The 27,351-nt window shown below is 43.0% G+C and overlaps 1 protein-coding gene and 1 long non-coding RNA gene across 2 annotated transcripts in view; both read left to right on the forward strand.

The window, feature by feature from the left end:
• VPS26C (VPS26 endosomal protein sorting factor C) overlaps nt 1-27,351 on the forward strand; it is a 42,075-nt gene that overhangs the window by 10,758 nt on the left and 3,966 nt on the right. The window contains 4 exon segments of the mRNA NM_001265971.1: nt 16,281-16,424; nt 18,311-18,460; nt 23,566-23,646; nt 24,557-24,631. Of these exon segments, the coding sequence (NP_001252900.1) occupies nt 16,281-16,424; nt 18,311-18,460; nt 23,566-23,646; nt 24,557-24,631 (450 nt within the window).
• On the forward strand, nt 25,403-26,942 carry LOC114676812 (uncharacterized). Its single transcript, XR_003727877.2, has 3 exons — nt 25,403-25,507; nt 25,619-26,146; nt 26,804-26,942. It is a non-coding gene; the product is annotated as an uncharacterized LOC114676812 (long non-coding RNA).

Below are 27,351 nucleotides of genomic sequence, written 5' to 3' on the forward strand. Positions count from 1 at the left end.
GTGCTGTCACTTGTTGGCAGAAAAAAAATCCAGGCTCAGAGAAATAGTGCCTTTCCCAAGATGATAGAAAATATATTTTACCTTTCATCTGGTTAGTTAAAATAGTTGTTTCCTCATATAAATAGGTCAATAAAATGAACATTGTTTAGGATAAAGATTTTCCAAAAAAGCAGTGAAACCCTTTTATTAAATGAAGTCTTACATAAAATTCTAATATGTCAATTTTAATAATAAATATTAAAATACTTTATTTTATAAACAGATAAAAGCAGAGCTGTTCTACTTTAAGTGAGAATATCTGTTTTTCTCCCTGCCTTCCCTGACTCTTCCTCACATCCCAAAGTGGCTGCTGAGGTGTCTTCACAAGCCTAGGGCCAGTGGTTCTCTTGTAAAGTATTAGTTACAGGATGTCGTGACCAGCGAGAGGCAACAAGGTTGAAGTTTTTTCATGCCAACCTATTTAATTTGGTCCTATGTTAAAACTTATAAGTTCTGTCAGCTTTCAGATATAATGCAGTGCCTAGGGCCGGGCACGGTGGCTCATGCCTGTAATCTCAGCACTTTGGGAGGCTGAGGTAGGCGGATCACCTGAGGTCAGGAGTTCAAGACCATCCTGACCAACATGAAGAAACCCCGTCTCTACTAAAAATACAAAAATTAGCCTAGTGTGGTGGCAGGCACCTGTAATCCGAGCTACTCAGGAGGCTGAGTCAGGAGAATCGCTTGAACCTGGGAGGCAGAGGTTACAGTGAGCTGAGATTGTGCCACTGTACTCCAGTCTCTATCTCAAAAAAAAAAAAAAAAAAAAAAATGCAGTGCATAGAATGAGGCTTTAAATATTTTGCCTTTATTTACTGGAGCATTGAAGCCAAAAAGTACCCACCAGTTTACTGACTATCCTTGGATACTTTCTGCCATTTTCCTCCTTGAGAATTTACTCAGCTGGGGCTCTTAGACTAGCAGTCTCAGCAAAAGCTGGTGAGCTCTGGAGACCTTCACTGTTGTGCTACTTACTTGTCCTGGGAACTTGAGCTGGGAAGGACAACATGAGATTATGGCTCCTCTGCTTCTGATAGGAGCAAGCTGTCCTGACCCTGGATTACTGATGCTCTGACAGAATTGACCTCTGGGTGGCTGTGAGGGTTATACCTGCTGTGTGTGCTCTGATCTGTTGGGCAGGTCTCTGGTGGCAGGTAGCATTGGCTCACATGCTTTGCAGTGATGGCCGAGTTCCCTTCATCCTCACTACCGTTCCCCCATGACAGTCTTATTTACTTTTATGGTTTTACTGTTACATGCCAGGTATCATGTCAGCCCAAAATTAGCTCTTCTTTTGTTTTATCAGAAAGAATTATTTAAGACAATTTCTCTAAAACCCAAATCTTCATCTTTGGGAAAGGAGCGGCAGTCCTGTCGATGGAAAATTAGGAGCCGACGGGCAGAAATCCCATTCATCATTAATCATCAGGAAAAAAAATAAGCTTTTTCTAATCTAAAAAAAATACAGTCATGATAGTTTGACCGTATGTTTCAGATTTTAAAAAACTGTTTTGTAAATTGAAAATATGTGTTTTTACTTGCTAAGAAAATGCAACTAATACAAAAGAATGTCTTCTGCCCCTTCTCCTCTACTGCCCCATGAACAATGCCCAGAATTAACCACATGACGTTCTCCGCATCTCACAGTAGTTTCATAGGGCAGCCTTAGGTGACCTGTTCCGTACTGCTTCATTAACACATGATCTGCCCTACAGTGCTCTTTTTGCTGAGCTCTTTTTTTTTCTTTTCTTTTTTTTTACCCCCCTAGACGGAGTTTCGCTCTTGTCACCCAGGCAGAATGCAATGTCTCGGCTCACTGCAGCCTCTGCCTCCCGGGTTCAAGTGATTCTCCTGCCTCAGCCTCCCAAGTAGCTGGGATTACAGGTGCCTGCCACCATGCCTGGCTAATTTTTGTATTTTTAGTAGAGATCGGGTTTCACCATGTTGGCCAGGCTGGTCTTGAACTCCTGACCTCAGGTGATTTGCCTGCCTCAGCCTCCCAAAGTGCTGGCTTACAGGCGTGAACCACCGCACCCAGCCTGAGCTCTTTCATTATTTACTTATTTATTTTAGAGATGGGGTCTCGCACTGTTAACACAGGCTGGAGCACAGTGGCACAATCATAGCTTGTTGCAGCCTTAAACTCCTGGTTTCAGGTGATCCTCCCAGCCTAGCCTCCCAACGTGGGTTGGGAGTATGGTGCAAGCCACCCCACCTAGCCGTGCTCTTGCTTTCTGACAAGGGCCCCTTAGGCTGTCAGCCTCATTTGCTGCTAGACTCATCTCTTGTCCTCTACTCTGAGGTTTGCCTGCATCCTGGCTTGGATTGAACACTGCACTATTGTCATTCATACATGGTTTCACTCTGACTGGGATTTCAGTCTGATGGCTCTTTGGGTTGTTCATTATGTAAGTGTGGGCTGACTCTACAGAGCGTTTTCTTTGGCGGACTGCCTGTGTTCCACGGTCATTACTTTGGCCTATAATTATGCCAACTCCAGGCTCCTTTGTAATTGGAGCCCTCCTAAATGTTTGGTTTACAGTCTGGAGTCTTTACATGCACTTAGGCCAATAGTTCCAAACCAGTGTCAACTTTGTAAACCTACACATTTGAATGTTATTTCTTGAATAGTCCTTATCTGAAATGCTTGGGACTAGAGGTGTTTTGGATTTTGGAATTTTTTCAGATTTGGAGTATTTGTAGATACTTAATGGTTGAGCATCCCTAATCCAAAAATCCAGAATCCGAAATGCTCCAGTGAGGGTCTTCTTTGAATGTCAGGTCAGCGCCCAGAAAGCTTTGGACTTTGGAACATTGCAGATTTCAGATTTTCAGACTAGGGATGCTCAATCTATATTGAAATCTGAAATCAGGTAGTCTGTATCAGGAAGTCTGTATCAGGTAGTCTGTATTAACATAATTTGACTAATATGTACTATCTAACTCCTGAACTCACCCAACACACCACGATTAGAATTTAATACTCTGCTGCTCAAGACCCTGCATATACTTACATTTACTAATGTTTACTTTTTGTGAATAGTATTTTTCCCTTTCTTCTAACCTTTTATTCAGTGGTTTCAGTTTCTTTTCCAGGCTCTCTAGAAAGTTTCAGAGCTAGAAGTTTCAGTGAAGTTTCACATGCTGTTGGACAGCATGCTTTTTGTCAGCCCATTTTACTGGGTATTGACGCCTGTGTGGATCCTATGCCATACTTAGAAGGAACCAGCTATGTTTTACCATGTTGGTTCTGCCCCAGAATGTGATACTAAAGCCCCCAGAGCATGGGCTTCACCTGTTGTATTCCCTGCCATGTCCAAGTGCCTAAAACAGTGTCTGACACAGCAGGCATGCCGAACAATTTGTCACATGATGGTATTATTTCTCTATGTTGACAGCACATGTACGTAAGCCATGTAAATTGACGTCTTGTTATTTTGTTACAGTTTCACTGCTAGTGAACTGACTTTTGTAGATTTTACTTAAACATTAATCAATTTTAGAATATGACTCAATTGTCCAGAAAGTAATGTAACTATTTCCTTTTATACATGATAATTTCTGTGTTTTTTAAAAACAGGTATAATTGCAAACAGATGACTCTTTTCAGTGTAGAGTTCCTTGAGACTGTAGCCATCCACACTTCAAGATACAGAACAGATCTGATGCCCCCCAAATTCCCTTGTGCTCCTTTGTAGCCCATTTTCCGTCCCTATAGTTTGCTTTTTCCAGAATGTCACGTAAATGGCATAAATATGATTATGTGTTTTGTAGCCTTTGAATCTGGCTTTATCATTAGCATAATGCATTTCGTTCGGATTCATCCAAGTTGTGTGTTAATAGTTCATTCGTTTTGATGGCCGAGTTATCTGCCCTTGCATGGGTGTATCACAGTTCAATCATCCCATTCACCTGTAGAAGACGTTTGGGTGATTATGAATAACGCTGCCAGAAGCACTTGTGCATGATTTTTGTGTGAACATAGCTTTCATTTCACTTGGGTTTTAAAATCTAGGAATGGGATGGCTGAATGGCATTGTCTTAGTTTTTTTGTTTGTTTGTTTCTTTCTGTACGAGGAACTCTGTATTGGCAGCACAGGTATGTAAGCCATGTACTTAAGTAAATACCATGTAATATTGGCCATTACTTACCATGTGGAGAACTATCTGGGGATTGTTTATCCTGTTTTTCAAACAAGATGGAAAACAGTTATATCAAATAGTGGAGATGGGGATACCTAACAAATTGAAATCTCTTAAATGTTTCTGATTTCCGCTTTCTAATCATAATGGGCCTCTCGGTGCTGCTAAGAAAGGGTAGGGTGTTTCAACAAGCAGTTGTCTCACTCATGTTTTCCCACCCAGCTCAGTAACTTCCTTGGTGTTTTGTTTTCATGTTAGTTAACTGCGAAGTACATTTGGTCCTCATTGGTGAATAAAAAGGCATTTCACTATAGGTGTACCGGATCTTTAGATTAAACGAGATGAAAGAATCTCAGGTGGTTTAGGAGGGAAGGCCTTGTTTAGATATATGCACACGACTGTGGGGAACGAAGATGGGCTGTCACGGTGCATCACACTGCCAGGACCATTTATGAAAAGCGTTGCAGAGAGAATGAATGAGGCATTAAGAGGCTTTTACTTCTCTAGCAGTTGTGTTCAAGTCCAAAATAAGAAATAACCCAAAGAAATGTGACTTCTTAACACAAAATCTTCAGATCTTTTCCTGAGAAGAGACTATTATGCTCGTGGGTTATCAAAAGTTAAGAGGCTTAGAACTTTGTACATTGAGGTCTAAAGGCTACCTACTCTGAGATTTTGTTTTATTTAAAAATGGATTCATTATAATAGGTAATCAATTCATAGGGTTCAACATTCATGAATTTCAAGATAGATACCCCCTGCCTCGCCCACCCTATTCATCAAGGGCTTCTGTGGGGCAACCACAGCTATCAATTTCTTGTGATTCCTTCCAGAGATACTGTATGCATCTACAAGTGAATATGTATAAATGTGCTTTTTCTCCCCCTTTTTCACAAATGGTGCAATATACAGCTTTTAAATTAAAAAAAAAAGAAAAAGAATGTATGGGAGTGAGGGGCATAGACTGGACGTGCTAATTCATATGCAATAAGGAGTCAGTTCTTAAGATAAAAGAAGGAAACTAGCCCTGCACCCCCATGTGTACTAATGTAAATGAGCTCCACCACATTGTGGAAAGAAAACTGAACAGTTTTCCTATTGTTGAAATTTAGTTTGTCGACCATCTTTTGTTATTTACAAACAGTGTTGCAATGAATAACTATGTTCATAAGTCATCTCACATCTGCACATGTATCTGCTGGGCCCATGTGTTTGTAAAATGTTTTTGGTCTTGCCAAATAGCCAGCACGAGGTTGCAACATTTTAGGTTGTCCCCAACAATGCAGAGAAGGCTTGTTGCCTCCCCTCTGGCAACACATGTAATGACATTTAAAAATCTTTGTTTTAATTGCTATTTATCATATTTTTGTTGAGATTGATCATATTTTTCTGTGTTTAGGAACAATATGCATTCCCTTTTCTGTGAGCTCTTCATTCAGATCATTTGCCCATTATTTTTCATTTTTCTTCTGAGTGATTTATCTTTGTCATTGATTTCTTTTTTTTTTTTTTCCCCTGAGATGGAGTCTTGCTCTGTCGCCCAGGCTGGAGTGCAGTGGCGTGATCTCAGCTCACTGCAACCTCCGCCTCCCAGGTTCAAGTGATTCTTCTGCCTCAGCCTCCCAAGTAGCTGAGATTACAGGCGTGCACCACCACACCTGGCTAATTTTTATATTTTTGGTAGAGATGAGGTTTCACCATCTTGGCCAGGCTGGTCTTGAACTCTTCACCTCCTGATCCACCCACCTCAGCCTCCCAGAGTGCTGGGATTACAAGCGTGAACCACCGTGCCCGGCCTTTCATTGATTTCTTTTAGGTGTTCTTAAAATATTAGGGAAATCAACCCTTTGCTAATTTGTTATATTAAGTTGTAGATATTTTACCTAGTATATCATTTATATAGCAATATTGTTCATAGTCATATTTGTAGTCATATTTATTCAGAGTTTTGAGTCATTCATAGAAAGGCCTTTCCCACTTTGATATGATAAAAATTATTCTCTATGGTTTTGTCCAAAATTTTTATTATTTCAGTTTTTACAGTTAAGTATTTGCTACATTTGTCATACACAAAAAGTTTCAGTATGGTCCAACTTAATTTTTTTTTTTTTTTTTTAAAGACAGAGTCTTACTCTGTCACCCAGGCTGGAGTACAGTCGTGCAATCTTGGCTCGCTGCAACCGCCATCTCCTGGGTCCAAACGATTCTTCTGCCTCAGCCTCCCAAGTAGCTGGGACTATAAGCGTGCACCACCATGTCTGGCTAATTTTTGTATTTTTAGTGGAGATGGTGTTTCACCATGTTGGCCAGGTTGGTCTCGAACTCCTGATCTCAGGTGATCTTCCCACCTTGGCTTCCCAAAGTGTTGGGATTACAGGCATGAGCCACTGCGCCTGGCCCAACTTAATTTTTTTGGTCGAATTCTCTGGCCAGTTTTCCGATATCACTTACTGAATATTCCCTCTCTTGCCTATGGATTTTAAATGCTACCTTTATCAAATATTAGCTTCCTATACTATCTGAATCTATTTCTGGACTTTCTGTTCCATTGATCTTTCAGCCTGAACATGTGTCCTGTACCACACTTTGTAAATTATAGTAGCATCGTAATACCCCACAGTGCTAGTTTCTCCAATTTTCTTCTTTTCGGATTTATCATTGCATATAAACTTCAGAATCAGCTTGTCTAGTGTATCCCTCCCACTCCCGCCATCTCCCCTTCAAAAAGAAAAACAATTGTGGTGGTATTTTCTTTAAGATGAGGTTGCCTTTATAAACTTACTTCTGGGAAAGCAGACTTGTTAAGGGTGTTAAATCTTTCCTACTCAAAGTCCGGCATGCTTTGCCGTTTCTTCAGATTTTCTTTTGTGGCTTTCAGGCATGTTTTAAGTTTTGTCATCTGGGATTTTTAGACATTTCCTGTTAAATTGACTTATAATAATTTAACTTTTTGTTCCTTTTGAAAATAAGGCCATTTCTTCCATTGTATCTTCTCACTAGTTTTTGGTTTATATGTGATACTTACTGGTTTCTCTATGTTAATTTTGTACCCAGCTGCCATCTTTTCTGAAATTCTCTTCATGTTGATAGTAGTTTTTCAGTAGATTCCCTTGGGTTTCTTCAGGTATACACTCATATCATGTGCAAATAGTGATCATTTTACCTTCTCCCTTTGAATTACTTCTTTCTTTCTCTAGTTTTATTGTATTAACTAGTACTTGCAGAACGTTAATTGAAGGATAACGTTCTTTTATTCCTGACTTAAATGGATGATATCTTGTTTTCTCATTAAGTTTGATGCTGGCTTTTGCGTAAGGTAGATATATTTGGTCATTTTAAGGAAGTATTCTTCTATTATTTTACTAAGAATTTTATGAGGAATGCATAAATTTTATCAAATGCCTTTTCAGCATCTATGGAGATGACTATATATAATTTTTCTCTTCATAGCTAATAATATGAGCTGTACTACTAGTTTTCTCTTTATTAAACTATGCTTATATTACTTGACTAAATTCTACTTGGTTATGTATAGTGTTGCTTTAAGTTGCTACTGGACTGCATTCGCTAATATTTTATTTAGGACCTTTGCACTGGTATTTACAAATGAGAATAGTCTAGTTTTCTCTCTTCTCCTGTCTTTCTCTCTCACTGTCTCTCTGAGTGTGTAGAGTTTTGTCTTATTTTGCTGTCGTTGTTATGTTTGCTTTGTTTTTTTTTTTTTAAAAGTTCCTTGCTTTCTAATAGTTTTATATTGGAATTTTCTGTTCTTTACACAGGGAAATTCAGAGAATGATCTCCTGTGAAGCTGTCAGGTTTGGGGACTTTATTTAGAACTTTATTTTTTCTATGATGATTGATTTGCTTGGATTTCATGTCTCTCTTGGAGTGATTTTGGATAAATTATATTTTCCCAGAAAAATAATTCACTTAGCTTTTCAAATTTACTTACATATAGTTGAATAAGTTGAATATTATCTTTTAATTACCTCCATTTTTCTAGTAGTTGCCTGTTAATTCTTACTTTGGATATTTGTGGTTTTCTTTTTGATTAGATTATTTAATAATTTGCATTTCTTCCCCCCGCCCCAAAGAAAGACCTATTGGACTTATTAAGGGATCAGTTTGGCCAGTTTTTAAAAGTATATCATGGACATTGAAGAGAACATATGCTCTGTTTTCAGGGTGTAGAGATCTGTGTGTGCCAGTTCGTTATACCCTGTTGATATGTACTGTAGGTCTTCTGTATCCTCATTTCTTTCTGTCTACTCTATCGGTCATGATCTGTAAATTAATATCTCCCACAACGAATTTCTTTTACTCAGTTTCGCCTTAAATCTATTCCCTGTAGTTTTTGCTTTACAAATGTTGACACTTTTTGATCCGATAATAATATAATAATACCACATGTCTTTTTCTTTTTTTAGAGACAGGGTCTCACTATGCTGCCCAGGTTGGTCTTGAACTCCTGGGCTCAAACAATCCTCCTGCGTCGGCCTCCCAAAGTGCTAGAATTGCAAGCATGAGCCACCACACCCGGCCTCACAAGTCTTCATTGCAAGTGCTCCTTTAGAATTGTAAAGTACCCTTTGTCTTGTTTAATCCTTCATTCTCTGAATTCAGCATCGTCTGATATTAAGATGACAATCCATGCCTTCTTTCTTTGCCTTTGCTTATCCTTTCTTTATTATCCTTTCCAAATCCACCCTCCACCCCTGCCATTTTAGGTGCTTCTCTGTCATACAACATAAAATTGGATTTTGCCTTGTAATATAATATTAATGTCTGTTTTTGAATAGGCATTAATTTGGCTCGTTTGTTAATGTGGCATATGTTTGGCATTAGTTCTGTCATTCCTGCTTGGTTGGGGGGAATGTGTTTTTAAGTAACTTTTGAAACATCTTTCTCTCTACAGTCTGTCTTGTTTGCTTTATGTTTGTATGATTTTCTATTGTTCTAACTGTTACCCTTGCAACTTCTTATTGTACCTGAATCTTCACATTTTAGACATTATTTATTAATTTCCTACTGTGAACAATGGTAAATTAGCATATTTCCTCTTTCCTTTCCCTTTCTTCCCTCTACTACCTGATCTTAGTCACTTACAGTATTCGTTGTTGTTTACTTCTGTTAAGTTTATTTGTATGACATTATTTGGTTTATTAATTTTAAATCAGCACTGTCCAGTAGAGCTCTCTGTGATGATGTGAATGTACTTCTTATCTGCTCTGTCCCTTATGATGGCCACTGGCCATAGTGTGGCTATTAAACACTTGAAATGGAAGGACCTGAATTTTAACTATTAATGTAAGTTTAAGTTTCAATAGTCACATATGGCTCACGGCTACCATACTGAAAAGTGTAGACCAGGTGCGGTTGACTCACACCTGTAATCCCAGCACTTTGGAAGGCCACGGCAGGATTTCTTGAGCCCAAGAGTTCAAGACTAGCCTGGGCAACATGGCAAAACCCCATCTCTACAAAAAATACAAAACTTAGCTGGGTGTGGTGGTGTGTGCCTGTAGTCCCAGCCACTCAGGAGGCTGAGGCAGGAGGATCACTGGAGCCTGGGAGGTGGAGGTTGCAGTGAGCTATGATTACACTACTGCACTCCAGCCTGGTCGACAATAAGACCCTGTCTTTAAAAAAAAAAAAAAAAGTATGGAAGTATGGTTTGAATAATACATTTTTCAATCCCAACTGTCAAAGATGGGGAAGCCATGTACATTATACTACTTCCTAGATTCTAGTTCTCTTAGTCTCCCAACTAGTGTCAGTTACATTCTACATCAGGACTTACATTTTGCATTCTCTTCTTTCATTATAATCATCACATATCTCAGTCTTCTTCTTACAATTAAATGGAGTTAATCCTCACAGTTGCTTCTTTTGACATAGTTTTTCTAGCCATCTCGTGGATAGCTATAGTTTACTATTTAGTACATTCCTCAAGAAGGACTTTTATATAGTATTGCTTGGTATATGTTTTTTTTTAGTTTGGTTGGATTTTTTTATTTTTGCACATTTAAAACTTTCAGTTACATTGGAATGACAGATTAGGTGAGTATAAATTCTAGGGTCACACTTCATTTCCTTGAGCATTGTTGTATCATTCTACTTGCATTTTGAATTCCATTTTGCTATGGAGAAATACGGTTTCTTTTCCTCTTATGAGTGACTTGATCTTTTTTCCTGACTCCTAAAGGATATTTTTTTTGAATAAGAACACTTTTGCTACAGAGTATTTTCATTGAGTGCTCCTAATTCCTTTGCCCTTGAGTGTTTTTTTAATTATCACAGTAAATATTTGTTCTGTTTCGTTATTTCAGTTTTCTTATTTGGAACTTAATTAGGCACAGATGTGTGCTTGTCACCTGTCTCCAATTTTATCTCTGTCTTTGTGGTTCTTTTTGAATTCTTTCTTAAATTTTCATTTAATTTATTTGGATTTTGTCATTTCTGCCCTGCGTATATCCTTAGACCCTTTTAACTTTATTTTCTATGGTGGTTTGCTTTCCTATATTTTTATCTCTCCCTTTTGCCTCACCATTTCCTCCCTGAGCTCTTATAGCTCTGTTTTGTGTTCATCCTTTATAGAAGCAACTGTCTCTTTGGACTTTAAAAATTCATGGTGAAATGCACATTCACCATTTTCATCTGCTTGATGGTATGATAGTATGGATTTTTTTTCTGGTGAATGATCGTTTATTCATTTAGTAAGTGTTCTTTGAATGCATACTGTTGCCAATCACTCTGCCCTGGTGGAGTTTATGTTCAGGGGCAGGAGACAGACAATAAATAAAATAAGGAGGCACTTTTGTCGTTATTTTGGAAGGTGTGTCACAGAGTGCAGTCAGGGAGGGGGGATAATGAGTGCTAGGGAGGGAGTAGTACAGTTTTAAATGTGGGCTCATGGAACCGAGCCCTGCAGGTATCTGAGAAGAACAAGGAGTTGGAGCAAGGAGCATGGGCAGGTGCCTAAGGCTGGAATGTGCAGGCCTCTGAAAGGAGTGGCAAGGGGGTGAGGGCAGGAGTGAGGGAGCAGAGGGCCCCACATGAGGGTGGTCAGGTAAGGAGAGGGTGGGTCCCGCTTTGTAGGCCTCTGTGGCTCTTACTGTGTGCATGAGATGGCGAACTGCTTAAAAATCTAAGTAGAATAGTGAACTGATCCGGCTTTCGTATTCATCTGCCGCTGGTATTTCTCCCCTTCCTCACTTCCCCTCCTTCCTTTCCCTTCCCACTGTCATTTTTTAATCCATTAGATGTCATGTGCTCCTCTGCTGGTTCCTTTTAACCTCTCCTTGCAGGAGATGAATTTATTCCTAGAACAGGCTGGCTGGAGTGTTCTAATAGCTGGAGGATTTACGTGTGAGTTTCTTTCATCTTTACTTTGTGTGAACCCATGCAGTAACCAGCTGCAGGGCGTTTGCACCTTGCAGAGGGGCTCGTTGTCTCCACCACTGCAGAGACCGACTGCTTCCAGCACGGGGTAGGTTGACAGGATGCCTCTCTGGGTGTGGCCTCAGCTGTTCCCAGGTGTACCCTCACGTTCCAGAAGAAGCACATTTGCAGAGCTGGGGGCCTTGTTTCTGTTTTTCATCACATGTCCCCCTGGTCAGTCTTCACTTCTTTTAACAGCTCTTTCACCTATTTCATGGTATTTAGCTGTCTCCTTGCTTTGCCAAAAATGCAGTTGGTGGTTTTGGTTCTTGTTCTTTGGGTGATTTCCAGGAAGCCAAGAGGGGATCGCTGACTTGATGCCACCATTTTCAAATCCAGAGTCCCAATTATGGTTTTGGCATTTTATTCCAGAAAACAAATAAGGAAAAGAGTTGTATAGTTTGGTAGTGGCCTTTTACATTTAGAGAATACAAGGTTAGGCTGGGCACGGTGGCTCACACCTGTAATCCCAGCACTTTGGGAGCCTGAGACGGGTGGATCACTTGAGGTCAGGAGTTCAAGACCAGCCTGGCCAACATGGAGAAACCCTACTAACAATACAAAAAATTAGCCGGGCGTGGTGGCGCATGCCCGTAGTCCCAGCCACTTGGGAGGCTGAGGCAGGAGAATTGCTTGAACCCAGGAGGCAGAGGTTACAGTGAGCCCAGATTGTGCCACTGCACTCCAGCCTGGCTGACAGAGTGAATGAGGAAAAAAAGAGAATACAAAGTTAGAAACTGTGGTTACTTTTGCCCCCCTTTGAACAAACTTGCCAGTGGTTTCTGCTGTGAGAGCCAGCAAAGCTGGGAAGAGCAAGGATGGCCAGGAGCCTTTGGAATGCTTGTTCCCAGGCTGGTCTTTGGGCTGAGGTTGAAGATGGGCAGCTTCAGGCCTCTCTCCAGATTTAGCTCCTCCAGGGCAGGGACTTGGCCCCCTCGAAGCAGGCTCTGAGTGGTGTGGTTCTTGGATGCATCGCTTCTGTCCACCTAAAACAAAGAGGCTGAGGCACAAAGTATGATAAAGAGCTGACATGAGCAAAAGAGAGGACAGCTGCCCAGAAGATACGGACCCAGTGACCTTGGATATGAACTCCGTTCACCTGTGTTACAAGTAGGTTGTTAAGGCAAAGAAAGGGAGACAGGGAGTGGGGTGATAAAAGTTGTTTGTCAGGAATTCTCATTGGCTTACAGACATGACATCGATGGGCGATTGGCTCTCCATTGTTAAGCTCTAGGGTGCGGGCTCTAGTCGCGGATGTGGTGTGATTGAGGTAATTTATAGCTTAGCTGCTGGTGGCAAAAGCAGGTGGTTTCCAGAGATGAGCACAACCCAGAGAAGGGGAGGACGAGACTGCTGTCTCATTTCAGTGTCTCTGGGCTGGATAACGTAAAAGTATTCACATTCCTCAAAGGGAAGCTCTTTTCTTTTCTCACCCTGAAGAGGGGTCTGCTCTTCCTAACGCAGATGGGTCCCAGCGTCTGTGCTGGCTTCTGTGATGAGCACGCACACCACACAGGGCTGCGCCTCTTCCTTCTCCCGCTTGACAACATGGCCTTTCCCAGGCCAGGCGCCTCCTTGATGATGAGACAAAAGCTACGGCTCTTCTCCCAAAACGGTAGCACCCTGCACACGATTTCAGTGTAACTTTCTGGGTTTGTTGCCAGTCTGTGAATGGTCCCTCTTTGTAGTCATGCCCCCGGTTGAAGGCCTCTGCTTGTGATGTTGGACTAGGTATTAGTACTATCTGGAGCCATAAATCTTATGTCTTCCTGGTGAAAGTCTAGACAAAAATCTGAGGGAGAAGTTCTTGGTGAGATCTCGGGTTTTCCTTAATGTCTGTTATTCCGGTGTATCCTATCTTCCTCTGCCAGGATGAATCCGGCATTGTGTAGACAGATCTTGCCTCTCTGTTAAACCGTCTGTTTCTAAATCCCTTGGCTCCTCGGCCTCAGGTGGCTAATTCCCTATCCTTCTTTCATTGGTAGGAGTTGAATAAACCTGTATATTGTAAGAATATCTAATTTATCTACAAATGTTAATTTTGTATTTTCTGTACTATATTGTGTCTCACTGAAAGAATGATGAAAGAATCCCTTGAGTCATAAAATATCTACTCTGCTTACTTCTGCGGTATGTCACTACTTTTTCTTCCTGTGCTGCAGGGATTAAGGAAGGAAAAGGCTTTACTGATGTCATAGTTAGAATATGCCAATCAGTGAGACCCAGAGATCTGTTCCCGTGAGATTGATGGAAAGTGTTATGATTACATAGGAACGGAACCATCCTCAAGTGCTACTGTGTTGTTTAATTGATAAAGCTCACAAATTATTTTGTCTCATTTATTTGTGGGATATATTTGTCAAGTAAATTTTTAAAAATATACTAGTGGATTGAAATTTCTTTTTCTCTTTTTGAGACAGGCTCTCACTCTATTTCTCAGGCTGGAGTACAGTGGCTCAGTCATGGCTCACTGTAGCCTTCACCTCCCAGGCCCGAGAGATCGTCCCGCCCTCAGCCTCCTCAGCACACCACCAGGCCTGCCTCATTTTTAAAATTTTTTTATTTGTAGAGAAGGAGTCCCATTATGCCGTGCAGGCTGGTTTCGAACTCCTGGGCTCAAGTGATCCTCCTGCCTTAGCCTCCCAAAGTGCTGGATTACAAGCATGAGCCACCTTACCTGGCCTAAATTTTTAATATTAAATTTCCATTTGAATCTGGGCTATACAAAAAATTAATAGAATTACTGTTAATTAAACTTAGAATTTAAGTTACTTCACAGGAATTTTTGTTTAAGTCTGCTTAGGAATTTTTTAGGAGCAGCAAATTAAACATTAAACATTAACATTGAAACAAACAAGGTCATCTCCATTTTAAGCAGAATTCAAAGAGAACTCATTTTATTCTTAAGATTGCTTAAAATGGAGATGATCGTGTTTGTTTTCATTAGACTTCAAGGCTTTGGGTTGGGGAGTGGAACCAAAAACAAAATACTTAGCACGTTTAAGGGACATAGAATATTTCTTGCTTCCAAAATTCAAGTTAAAGAAAGAACTTGGTAAAAATTTTTCACTGGATATCTAGAAGAAATAAAAGATAAGCAGATTTAGGCCGGGTGCGGTGGTTCACGCCTGTAATCCCAGCACTTTGGGAGGCTGAGGTGGGCGGATCACGAAGTCAGGAGATCGAGACCACAGTGAAACCCTGTCTCTACTAAAAATACAAAAAATTAGCCAGGCGTGGTGGCGGGCACCTGTAGTCCCAGCTACTCGGGAGGCTGAGGCAGGAGAATGGCGTGAACCCGGGAGGCGGAGCTTACAGTGAGCTGAGATCCCGCCACTGCACTCCAGCCTGGGCGACAGAGCAAGACTCTGTCTCAAAAAAAAAAAAAAAAAAAGATAAGCAGATTTAAACACCAGTAGGACAGATGTTTTTTAATGGTTTGATCTGCAGGCCAATTTTTATTTTTACTGTTGATTTTTGAGATAGGGTCTTGCTCTGTCACCCAGGTTGAAATGCAGTAGCGTAGTCACAGCTCACTGCAGGCTCAACCCCCCAGGCTCAAGCAATTCTCCCACCTCAGCCTCCCCAGTAGCTGGGACCACAGGCGGGTGCCACTACCCTCAGCTAATTTTTTTTATTATTTGTAGAGATGGAGTCTCGCTATGTTACCCAGGCTGGTCTCAAACTCCTGGGCTCAAGCAACCTGTCCACCTTGGCCTCTGAAAGTGCTGGGACTGCAGGCGTGAGCCACCATGCCCAGCCTGAAACATGTTATTCTGTGTGGATTGTGGATTCAGCCTTTCTGTTCTGGTTGATGCTATTTCATCGTCTCAACTTCCTCTTCCACTCAAGCCCCTGTAACAAATTGAGACTGTCCAGTTCTATGGTGACAGGAAGAAACTGCTCTCCAATAGCAAATGTAGTTACTATCCGTAATCTATTACTCAGTAATTACCTTCAGATAAACGCACAGATGATCTGCTGTGAAGTCTCTCAATGATGTGTGAACCAAGGGAATCGAGGCGCTGATGCCTCCCGGTGTGAGCAGGAACTACAGGGACAGGGCAGTCCTTCCGGAAGGTGGCATGCTGCTGCCTCGTGGATGGCACCAATAACCTCCAATCTCGCCCAGAGTAGGCATTTCTGGGCAGAAAGGATACCAGGCTAACCATTGTGTTCAGTCACTCATGCATTTGCAGATGTGCTGTCATTTTAGTCAGTGCTACTGAGAAAGAGCCTAACGAACAGGGTTTTATTTTCTTGTGTTTCTTTTGAAGGGACGTCATCTATGCCCATGCGTGATATCACTGGGAACTTACTATTTGCCCTGGCCCTTCTCTTTGCACTCTTGAACTCAGACATCTGTTGAGATTCCCCAACCAGGAATGAAGACATGTCTGAAAGGCAGTGACGGGATGAGATTTCTCATCCCCACACTCTGGTGCTCCCTGTCAGGTGTGTCCAGGCTGCCATGTCATTATCAGTGGGCACCTGGCCCCTACCAGGGCCTGGGCCTTCTCCACCCTGGTATCCAGGTGTCTCAGTGAATGTCTGGATCTTTAAACAAATTGATTGTGAAGGAGACCTACTTTTGCTAATAAGCAAGGTGAATGAAAGAAGCATGCTAATTTGATTGGTGGCTGTCTTTTGTCTCCCAGGAAGTGCTCTCCGGCGTGGTGGTCATATCGAGTAAGGATTCAGTCCAACACCAGGGAGTGTCTTTGACCATGGAAGGAACTGTAAACCTCCAGCTCAGTGCCAAAAGTGTGGGTGTGTTTGAAGCTTTTTATAATTCTGTTAAGGTAAGAAAGAATGCTTAGATTGCAAATTTTAGTTCAATGTTGAAATGCTGGGCTGGGTGCAGTGGCTCAGGGCCAGGCGCAGTGGCTCAGGCTTGTAATCCCAGTAATTTGGGAGGCCAAGGCGGGAGGATTGCTTGAGCCCAGGAGTTTGAGAGTAGCCTGGGCAACATAGCAAGACCCCATCTCTCTAAAAACTTTAAAAATTAACTGGGTGTGGTGGTACGTGCCTGTAGTCCCAGCTACTCAGGAGGCTGAGGCGGGAGGATCCCTTGAGCCCAGGAGTTCAAGGCTGCAGTGAGCTATGATCACAGCACTCTACTCCAGCCTCAGCAACAGAGCAACACACATGTCTCTTAAAAAAGACATGTTTATGGTGGGTTTCACTTGCTGTGTGCCTTTATTGTTATCTGTTGTTATTTTGCAAGGGATGGTGGTAGTTATACTTCTGATATTTACTTTTCAACCTGCGAAAATGGAGATACTTTGTTTCTGAGTATATCCTGCTATTGAAAGTCTGCTTATATTCCCATTTGATAAATAGGATTAGGAGAACTATAAATGTATTAATTTCAGCCATTAAAAAGATCATAGCCGGGCATGGTGGCTCATGCCTGTAATCCCAGCACTTTGGGAGGCTGAGGCAGACAGATCACCTGAGGTCAGGAGTTTGAGACCAGCCTGACTAACATGGTGAAATACCGTTTCTACTAAAAATACAAAAAATTAGCCAGGCGTGGTGGCGTGTGCCTGTAATCCCAGCTACTTGGGAGGCTGATGCAGGAGAATCACTTGAACCCAGGAGGCGGAGGTTGCAGTGAGCTGAGATGGCACCACTGCACTCTAGCTGGGGCAATCAGAGCGAAACTCCATCTCCCAAAAAAAAAAAAGATCACAGTTCTTCTGAGAAGCTGTGCCTGTGGCTTACGTTACATGCCTTCCAAAATCCAAGCTGTTATTTTATTAGCTGTGTCTATGCTACTGTTGATTGGACACTAAGGTAAGATGAAAATAGAGTAAGTAACTGTTCTTTTTGTCATTTAGGGTAGAGTTTTGTGTTCCAGAATGTAAACTCTTTCTCTATTCTTATGGTTTCCTTTTCCTGAAGGACATATTAACTCTTTAAATTTTACGGGGAGAAGACTGAAGACAGAGAAAGGTGCATTCACAGTGTTCAGATTTAGGGGCTTCCTGTTTTCTACGATTTTATTTTAATCCATTAGTACTTAAGAGATTGACTTCCTAAGTCATGGGTCTTCTCAGAGCCACTAATGTTAAACTATAAACGCTTAAAAAGCACGAATACCTGCCTTGAAGGCAGGTTCCAAATATTAGTACCCTCCTGTTCCTCCTTGGAGGCCCAGCTGAGGAGGTCTGTGCAGGCCTCAGGGCTGGAGGAAAGGCCTGCTCTCCCCAAGCGGCTGCAGCAGGAAGGCTCTGAGGAAGCTGGTGGGCTGTCAGGAGCAGAGGCAGCGCTGCCCAGAAGAGCCCGGGGCTGGGTGAGGGGAGCCGTGGGTTCACACATCACCCTGTTAGCCAGGCAGCCTCACTGTGCAGGGTCTGCTTCTTGATCCTGAAGATCGGGGTTGTTAAAACAGTTAGATGAGATACTTGGGGAGGAGAGAGGGATGTATCAGTTCAGTTCCCATGTGTATCAAGCACCTGTGTGTCTCATGTTGTAAATCAATCCTTATTGTGCCAGAGTCTTAAAAAACAGAGCCAAGTCACTGTTCATCTCCAGACCCAGCACAGAGCTGCCCAAGACAGCAGGACGGTAGCCTCCAGCGGGTCAGGGTGCTGTGTCTTTCAGAAGGTTATTAATAGACACTGTAATGGGAAAGGACGTCTCCAAGGGCATGCTGATGGACTGAACTGATTTTTGTTTACAGCCTATCCAGATTATCAACAGCACCATAGAAATGGTGAAGCCAGGGAAGTTTCCCAGCGGCAAAACCGAAATCCCGTTTGAATTTCCTCTGCACGCGAAGGGTAACAAAGTTCTGTATGAGACATATCATGGCGTGTTTGTCAACATTCAGGTGAGAGTTTCCTAGTCCCACGCGACTGACTTCACAAGTTTTCTTCTGAAAAACGGTGTGATCTTTCTTTCACTCAGTGTTAGTAGACGGGCCCAAGAATTTAATACTGTGTTTATTGCCGAGACCGCTCATGTGTATTCTACGTTAATTTCTCATTTTTCTCTGATAAATACATTTTATATATGGCCGTTATTTTTGATGGGAGCCTCAAAGCACTCGTGCTCTAACTTCTTTTTCCTCTGTTTCTTTTGGGCTCTTTTCAGGCCACATTGACATTGTAAGGGATGCTTTTATTGTCTGGTAACAGATATGCCCCAACTTCTTTCTGGCACTAGCATTAACTTGTCTGTTCTATACTTATAAGTATCTCTTTGTTTAACACCCAAAGGCTACTACTTTGACATAGGCTGATATTCTTGATTGAACAAACCTTGTCAATGAGGGGAAGTGGGTTCATGACTTCCTGTCTACCTCTGCTGGTTAAGGGCGTCTTTCACAGTCTGCTGTTGTTGTCTGAGGAGCAGTGTGGCGTCCACGCGGGGTGAGAGAGCCTTTCCTTTATTCAGCAGAAAGAAAGATACTTTTGTGATAGCAGCCTAGCAGCACTTCCCTTGCTGGATGAGACAAAACTCTTCAGTCTTATATGCAACAGGGATGAAAGTCAGGAATTTTTTTGATTTATTAAGTTTTGGTCAATAATTTGGCCTTAGTAGATACATTCTCCTGCTGAAAATAATAGAACCTTTAAAATAAAGGCCGGGCGCGGTGGCTCAAGCCTGTAATCCCAGCACTTTGGGAGGCCAAGACGGGCGGATCATGAGGTCAGGAGATCGAGACCATCCTGGCTAACCCGGTGAAACCCCGTCTCTACTAAAAAATACAAAAAACTAGCCGGGTGAGGTGGCGGGCGCCTGTAGTCCCAGCTACTCGGGAGGCTGAGGCAGGAGAATGGCGTAAACCCGGGAGGTGGAGTTTGCAGTGAGCTGAGATCCGGCCACTGCACTCCAGCGTGGGTGACAGAGCGAAACTCCGTGTCAAAAAATAAAATAAAAAATAAAATAAAAATAAATAAAAGCCCCCCAAAGCCCTGTGAGTGTTTAAAGATTCATCTGTATGTGAGTTTTATGAATTGCCTAAGATATCTGTCCAGAAGAAACACATGTAGTGTGAGGTACATCTTTCCGTGAAGGAAAAAAAGTGTTCCTAGTCCTTTCTTGTTAGCACCAAAGGCTTTGGACAACCCCAAGGAAGCAGCAGTGATGACTGAGTAGTACCTGGATTCAGAGGAAGCTGCTGACGTAGCCATACAAACACCAATTGCTGGCGTGTGGGCGGGAGTCTTCTGATCAGCTTTCTAGGTTGGGACTCTTTCCACCATGAAAGAAACTGAATGCAAAATGCCTTTTTGGCAATACTGAAGATATCTTGAACATTTCATTTTGAAAATTATTTTTATTATCTACCCAGAATCAGTATCAACTTGCTTTATCTGCACAATAGTTCTTTAATGTGGTTTATTTAAAAATACAAGAATATATTCATTAGAAACTGGAATAAGATCACGTTTTCAGTGACCATATTTGTTAACTCCTGCGTTTAGCAAGACTTACCAAAAGCAGATGAATTTGTTTAAAGTCAAATTGGAGACCCCATCCTTTTCCACATGTTGCCAAGACAGATGTTCAGATATACATAGAAAACGTGTGCTGGCCAGGCACAGTGGCTCACGCTTGTCATCCCAGCACTTTGGGAGGCCACAGCAGGAGGACTGCTTGAACTCAGAAGTTCAAGACCAGCCTGGGCAACAAAGCAAGATCTCGTCTCTACAAAACAAAACAAAACAAAAAACTTGTGTGCTTGTGTTTCTGCAGAGCTGTGTGTAGATTGGAGGCTACTTAAAATATATAGGAGAGTTAACAGGTGGTCAGTTTCTTAGTAAATTGAATAATTGCCCCTACCCTCATCTTTTCATCATCAGATTTTACCATTTGAGGGTTAACCTCAGAGTACTACAATTTGGAATTCAGTACCTCCCCAGCTATCTCACAGATTTCTAACAATGAAGAGATTTCTTAGCTTAACCTCTGATTTCCATGAGCTTATCACACTTATCGTCATTCAGCACTTAATAGTATTTTGCCATCTTTGTTCACCTGTATTTTTTTCTAAATCATTTTAAAGTTAGTTTCAGACTCTTGGTACTTCATCTCAAAATACCTTATTGCACATCTCCAAAAACTAAGGACGTTCATCTCTGTAATTACAGTTAACGTTTGTACACCTATCAGAATTTGTAAAAATTCTCAAGTATTGATTAATTCTTGATTCATATCGAAATTTGTCTTTGCTTCTTTTGAGAAAATAAACTTAAGAAAAACTAAGATTATGATTTTTTAAAATCTGTCTTCATCCAGTCATTCATTCATGCCATTATTTGGCAGGTCTTTTTCTTACAGTTTTATAGTAGATCAGGTGCCGCCCAGAGAGGGCAGTGACTTCTGTCACACGGGCCAGCCTCAGCCTGCGGGTCCAGACCAGCACTCCTCGGCCCCCACTGCTTACTGCACTTACTCTAAAGGTTAGCATAGGCACATTTCTTTGGATAGAAACTTTTGTTGCTAAACCCTAATATCATCTTTCTTAAATTATATGCCAAGAAAGTTTTCATTTATAAATTAAATTGTGTTGTAACAATGTAAAATGGTAAAAATCATAAAGCAGAATAAAGGATTTAAAAGATAGACATGCTTGGTGCAGTGGCGTGCACCTGTAAACCCAGCCACTTGGGAGACTGAGGTGGGAAAATCACTCGAGCCCAGAAGTTCAAGTCCAGCCTGGGCAACATAGCAATACCTCATCTCTTAAGAAAAAAAAAATTTTTAATTGAAAAAAAAAAATATATATATATATATGCACATATATACACACACACACATATATATATATGTATATGTATAAAACACAAGTATTATATTCCTGACTTCCAGAGGCTTGGTTTGCTTGTCATTTTTTAGATCAAGGGCTTGACATCTCAGTCATGTTGCGTTCATTTTTGTCTTTGTTATTGGATACTTCATACAATCATCAGTCTTCCGGAGTTGTCCTTTGTGCAACTACTACTTCTTTTTACAATAATTTAAATTGTAGGCAAGTTTTATTAGGCTTGTTCTACTCTTGTAACTGTGCTAGCAAGAGTTTATACTATAACATAAAATGTCTACTGAAATTGTATATTCAGCACTAATTTATAGAGATCCTAGTCAAAGTTAAAAATTCCTTTTATAGGAGTCTACTTTAAAACTGGACAGGGCTGGGCACAGTGGCTCACGCCTGTAATCCCAGCAGTTTGGGAGGCCGAGGTGGGCAGATCACCTAAGGTTAGGAGTTCAAGACCAGCCTGGCCAACATGGTGAAACCCCGTCTCTACTAAAAATACAAAAATTAGGCCAGGCGCGGTGGCTCACACCTGTAATCCCAGCACTTTGGGAGGCCAAGGCATGTGGATCACCTGAGGTCAGGAGTTCAAGACCAGCCTGACCAACATGGTGAAACCCAGTCTTTACTAAAATACAAAAATTAGCCAGGCATGGTGATGGGTGCCTATAATCTCAGCTACTCAGGACGCTGAGGCAGGAGAATTGCTTGAACTCGAGAGGTGGAGGTTGCAGTGAAACAAGATTACTCCACCACACTTCAGCCTGGGCAACAGAGTGAGACTCCATCTTAAAAAGATAATATATATGTTGTATATATATTCTATATAAAGATCCTTGCAGACAAGGGATGATTCTTTTAAACAATGTTTTACTCTCCCAGTAGTATCTTAAATATGTGGTAACTTCTTATTTCATGTGGACAGGTTGTTCATACAAATATAGCTTCTTGGAAGATTCAGTTATGCATAGAGTCCCAGTTATGAAAATTATTTTTGGCATAATTCTAAAGTTTTTCCTGGATGATTAAAACCACAACTAACTTTATTAAACGTGGATTATGTGATTTTTTTTTTTTAAACTGGCATTACAACAGTGATCTTGCTATAGAATTACATTTTTAAACAGTTTCTCAGCTCATAGACAGGGATTTGAAGCAACAGTCCCTGTTCAAAGCCTGCTCAATACCAGCTCTGCAGTGGGGCTCCCCTTGGGGGAATAGAGCCCACCTTGCAGTAGGCACCTTGGTAGCAACCAGCTCAGAAAACTAACCTAGGGACAGCAGAGAAATGGAACGCGGCTCTGCCACATTAAAAAAGCAAGTGTGCAAGCACGATGCTACATTTTTTTCCAACCCACTTTTTCTTTGAGGTGTAGGCTACATCTGAGTGTTGGCAGGTGGAGAGGGAACTCAGATGTTTCAATAAATAAGATTAGCCATGAGTTGACCGTGTGGAAGTTGGTTGATGGATGTGTGGGTTATTGCATATTCAGTAAACTAGAAGCTCCCTGAGGACCAGGTGTGACCTTGAGCTTGGCTCTGGTGCCCTGGGCAGTGCTCTGCACTCGGAGTGGGTGCCCAGCAAGGAAGGGTTGTGACATGCTGGGTACTATCCCAAGGTTGCAGTCCTCACTGCATGGATTTTCTAATCCCACTTACAAAGTAGCTGCTGTGTTCCAGGCGTTGCTGTCTGCCAGCCCTGTGCTAAGTGCTTGTCACACATGATCTCACTGGAGTCTCGCTGCGAGTGAGTGTTGAGAGCCCATTCTACAGAAGGGAAGCCGAAGCTCAGACAAGTTGTGTTATCTGTCTGGGCTCGCACAATAAGGTGGACAACGGGATCTGGTCCAGCCTCTGCTCCTCAGCGCGCTGCCCTTTCTGTCCCGCCAGCCTGCTCCTGCTACGGGTGGGACCGTGCACCTGTTGGCCAGTGGGTCCAACTGCAGGACGGCTGTGCAAACAGATCGAAGAATAACCTTAAAGTGGTTCATTTTTAAAATAGAAATGCCTTTATTTTGCACATTAACTATCCTATTATGTATGTTAATTTTCTATAAGACACTGATTGTACAATGTTTCTCTAAAATATGTTGACTTGTCTCTTTGAATATAATTCCGAGATGAAAGCAGATGCCACTAAAATGACCTTTTTCCTCCAACTGTCCCTTTAGTACACACTGCGCTGCGACATGAGGCGGTCTCTGTTGGCCAAGGACTTGACAAAGACCTGTGAATTTATCGTTCACTCCGCTGTAAGCTTCACTCGGGGGCTCTGGTGCTTGATAATAGGAATCTCCCCGGGGGTCTGAGATTTTACCCTATTTACAAGCTAATCATTTAGCCTCTTACTGTTTCATGGGTGCTGGCAGAAGACAAGAGACTCCTGGGTCAGAGGCAGTCAGTGGCATGAGCATCACGTGTGCATCATTGTCCTTGGCCCGGAGTCCCCCAGCTGAGGCCGCGGGCCAGAGGGACTCCACGTCAGCACATCGGGCAGGACCCTTCCTCCCCCGGCTCTCTGGGTGGTACAGTGGCCCTTCGCATCCCAGCCCCTGGATAAAAGATGCCAGGCAGGCTCTCATGAAGCTCGGCTGTATCGATAGATTCTGAAATGATGTAACGTGGAGGTGATCACTGTTAACTGCTGTTTGGGTAACATTTATAGTTATTTGATAGGTATGATTCTTCAGGTAGACAGCTCTATAGCTCAGAGGCTAATAGCAACCTGATGCTCAGCCTCCAGCTCTACCACTGAGCTGAGCAGGTCGCTGAGCTCTCTGCCCCGCTTTCCTCGTCTGTGAAGTGGGACCATCTGGGAGGTGTGAAGAGCCCTTTGGAGGGCCACTGTGCTGAGAGGTTTCAAATAAGTACTTGCCAATAACACTGCTCTGTTCCTTAGATCTGATTTTAAAATTCCAAACCTGAAAGGCACATTGGAGATTAAGACATCCCTCCCCTCATTTTACAGATGGGGAAACTGAGTTTCAGCGAGATGGGGAAATTTGACAGAACTATGTTCGGGACCCAGGCATGCTCCTCTTAGTCCCCCGTGCTTCCTGCACCGCCAGGCTGCCGTTGGGTCATTTTGGAAAGGGACAGGCTGTTTGGCCTGCAGAACTCTTGGCCTTCACCTGCTGATTTCGGTTTCACCTCTCATTTTAGCCTCAGAAGGGGAAATTTACTCCCAGTCCCGTGGACTTCACGATTACGCCTGAAACCTTACAGAACGTCAAAGAGGTAAGACGGCCTGCGCAGACGAATGCTGTGGGTATCTTCCCAGCAGCCAGACCCCACAGACTGGCTGTTGCCGGGGTGGTCTTTATTTGGTAATCACGTCACAGCCAGCAGAGATTCCTGATTATTTGTACCCAAATTACTCAGTATTTTCAATTTGATATCCTTTTTAAGCTCAGAAAAGCAGCTTAAAAGAAGAATGCTTTTTGAAGAGTTCCTCAGGGAGGGGTATTTGTGTATTCATTTCACCGTTTTCCCTCAGTTGTACTGCGTCACAGGCCCCCAGGATCCCCCGCTGCCCGTGACACAGCCATGTCCCTTTATTTCTCATGGTTAGCCAGGGCCTGCGCCGGCCCCCTGGCCTCTTGTCATCCTCCACAGAGGTTTAGTTGGCAGTTTCTTCCCCTGGCACTCCCACCTGACAGAGGCCAGGCAGCACCTGCTTTTGAAAGACTCTGCAGTGGTGGACGCCTCACGGCCGGGGCAGGTACAGTGAGGACACAGACGCCTGGGCAGTGCCGGCCCAGTCCTCCCACCTCCTGCGTCAGGACAGGGCTCTCTGGCTCTCAGTGGCAGCCCCTGGTGGAGCCTCAGCTGGTCACTCGAGCTGCGCGGTGAACTTGGGCCCGTTCAAAACTCTGCCTGGCCCCGGCCTCCCTGATCTTGCGCTCTCATCTCCTTCCGTGCATTTCCCCTAGACAGTGGAGTCCTGTAGTTCTTCCTGGATGGAACTTTTCATCCTTCCTCTAATTCTTTATTCTGTCTGGACCACAGTGACTAGGATCAAGTTAACTATAAGCTGGGAGGCCTGGGCCCTGGGAGGTCATCGGCCTTGTCCCTCAGAGGCTGGACATGTGTCTTGGGGAGCCTTTCAGACAGGTGAGGGAGGAAAGGCCACTCTCTGTCTGTTCTGCACGTCTCCCTTCTCCGGCTTCTGAGGGCATGCGACCCCAGTGGGCCACTCAGACTCCTGTCTCCCACCCTCTGTAGCCTGTCTGCGGAAGCGCTGACCTCAGCAGTAATGTGATTCATTTCCGGACACCGTTTCTTCTTCAGGATAGCTGCTGCTGCCATTACGGATGCAGGGGCCTTTCATCTCCGTTTCCTGTATTGATTCTGTTTCTCAGGGGTTGGTTCTGCTTGTCGAGTGCGTGTGTCTTTTTCTTGCTTTTGTTTTCCTTAAATGTGTATTGATCCTTGGTTGTCAATTTACATTTATGAAAGGGGATCTAGTGTGTGCGGTGTTACTGAAGAGGCTGTATGTATCCTTAGCCCCAGTGACAACCTGTTCTCCTGGTCCTCAGCACACACTCGTCAGAGGTGCTCTGCCCTGGGTGTGGCACGTGGCGGGGGTGTTTGTGGGCAGCTTGTCTCCTGAGTCCAGAGGCTCGCTGTCTGCATTGTGGCCGTGAATGACACGGGACACTTGTCCTACCTTGCCCCGAGTCTGCTTTTCCAGGTGGGAGATCCCCTTTGCGGGAAGCTGTGGTGCCAGCCTGTGGCAGCTTGCCCGGTCTGGTGAGCTCACCTGTGACACCTGCCTACTGCCCTTCGCAGGCCCCCGCCTGATGGCAGGCTGACCACATGCCCCCTGAGCGCCCCCGCTCTCACCGGGCCCCCTGCCACCTGGAAGACAGGTGCCCTGAACCCCTGGGAGCCACGCTGTCTGTCCACTTTCTGTCCCACCGAAGCGCTTCACTGGGTGGTCCCCACAGGGCGTTCCTTGTGGCTTTTCTAGGTATAGGTTTATTTATAAACGTAAAGAACTTTTCTTTTGACAGAACCATTTATGTTTATTGTTGGAAAATAAGAAAATAACACATAAAGCAAATAAAAGAAAATTGCTTATTCACAAAATGCCACTGGTGGCTTTTTGTTCTGCTTTTTAAGTAGAAAAGAGATTTATTGGAAGGACATAAGATAGTGTTACAGGAGCTGCAGGGAGGCTGGAGCTCAGACGCAAAGTAGTAGAGGTTTATGTTATTTGTATATGTTAATATCATGTCAGTGGGTGGAGAGGGACAATGATTTTTTACTCAGTATCTTGAGCTGGATGTTGAAAGCCGTCCTTTTTCATCAGTTGCCTAAAAGCATTTTAATGTGAACTGCTACTGCTTTTTGTTTTTCTACACAAATAGCTTCTCTTAGTTATTTTTAAAATTCTGTCTTGGCCAGGCCCAGTAGTTCATGTCTGTAATCCCAGCACTTTGGGAGGCCAAAGCAGGAGCATCACTTACAGTCAGGAGTTCAAGACCAGCGTGGGCAACATAGTGAGAACCTGTCTCTACAGAAGAAAAATGTAAAAATTAGCTGGGTGTGGTGGCATGCGATCATAGTCCCAGCTACTGGGGAGGCTTAGGCAAGAGGATTGCCTGAGCCCAGGAGGTGAGGCTGCAGTGAGCCATGTACTACAGCCTGGGCAACAGAGCAAGACCCTGTCTCTAAAGATGGTTATAATAAAAATAAATAAACAAAAGCTCCATCTTGAATGTAGACATTTTCAGAGGTCTGTACCTTTGGGGACTGCCAGGTCCAGAGCCCGAGGCTTTTCAGGTCCAGAGCTGCACTGCCTGGTCAGGTGGCCACCAGCCACACATCATCATTGACCCTGTAGACATGGCTGGACCAAGTAGATGAGATGGACATGTAAATACGAGATTTCAAAGACTCAGGATGAAAAGGAGAATGTAAAACATCATTCATATTTTTGATATTGATTATAT

The sequence above is a fragment of the Macaca mulatta genome, chromosome 3 (genome assembly GCF_049350105.2).
Source record: "Macaca mulatta isolate MMU2019108-1 chromosome 3, T2T-MMU8v2.0, whole genome shotgun sequence".
In the NCBI taxonomy this organism is placed as follows: Eukaryota; Metazoa; Chordata; class Mammalia; order Primates; family Cercopithecidae; genus Macaca; species Macaca mulatta.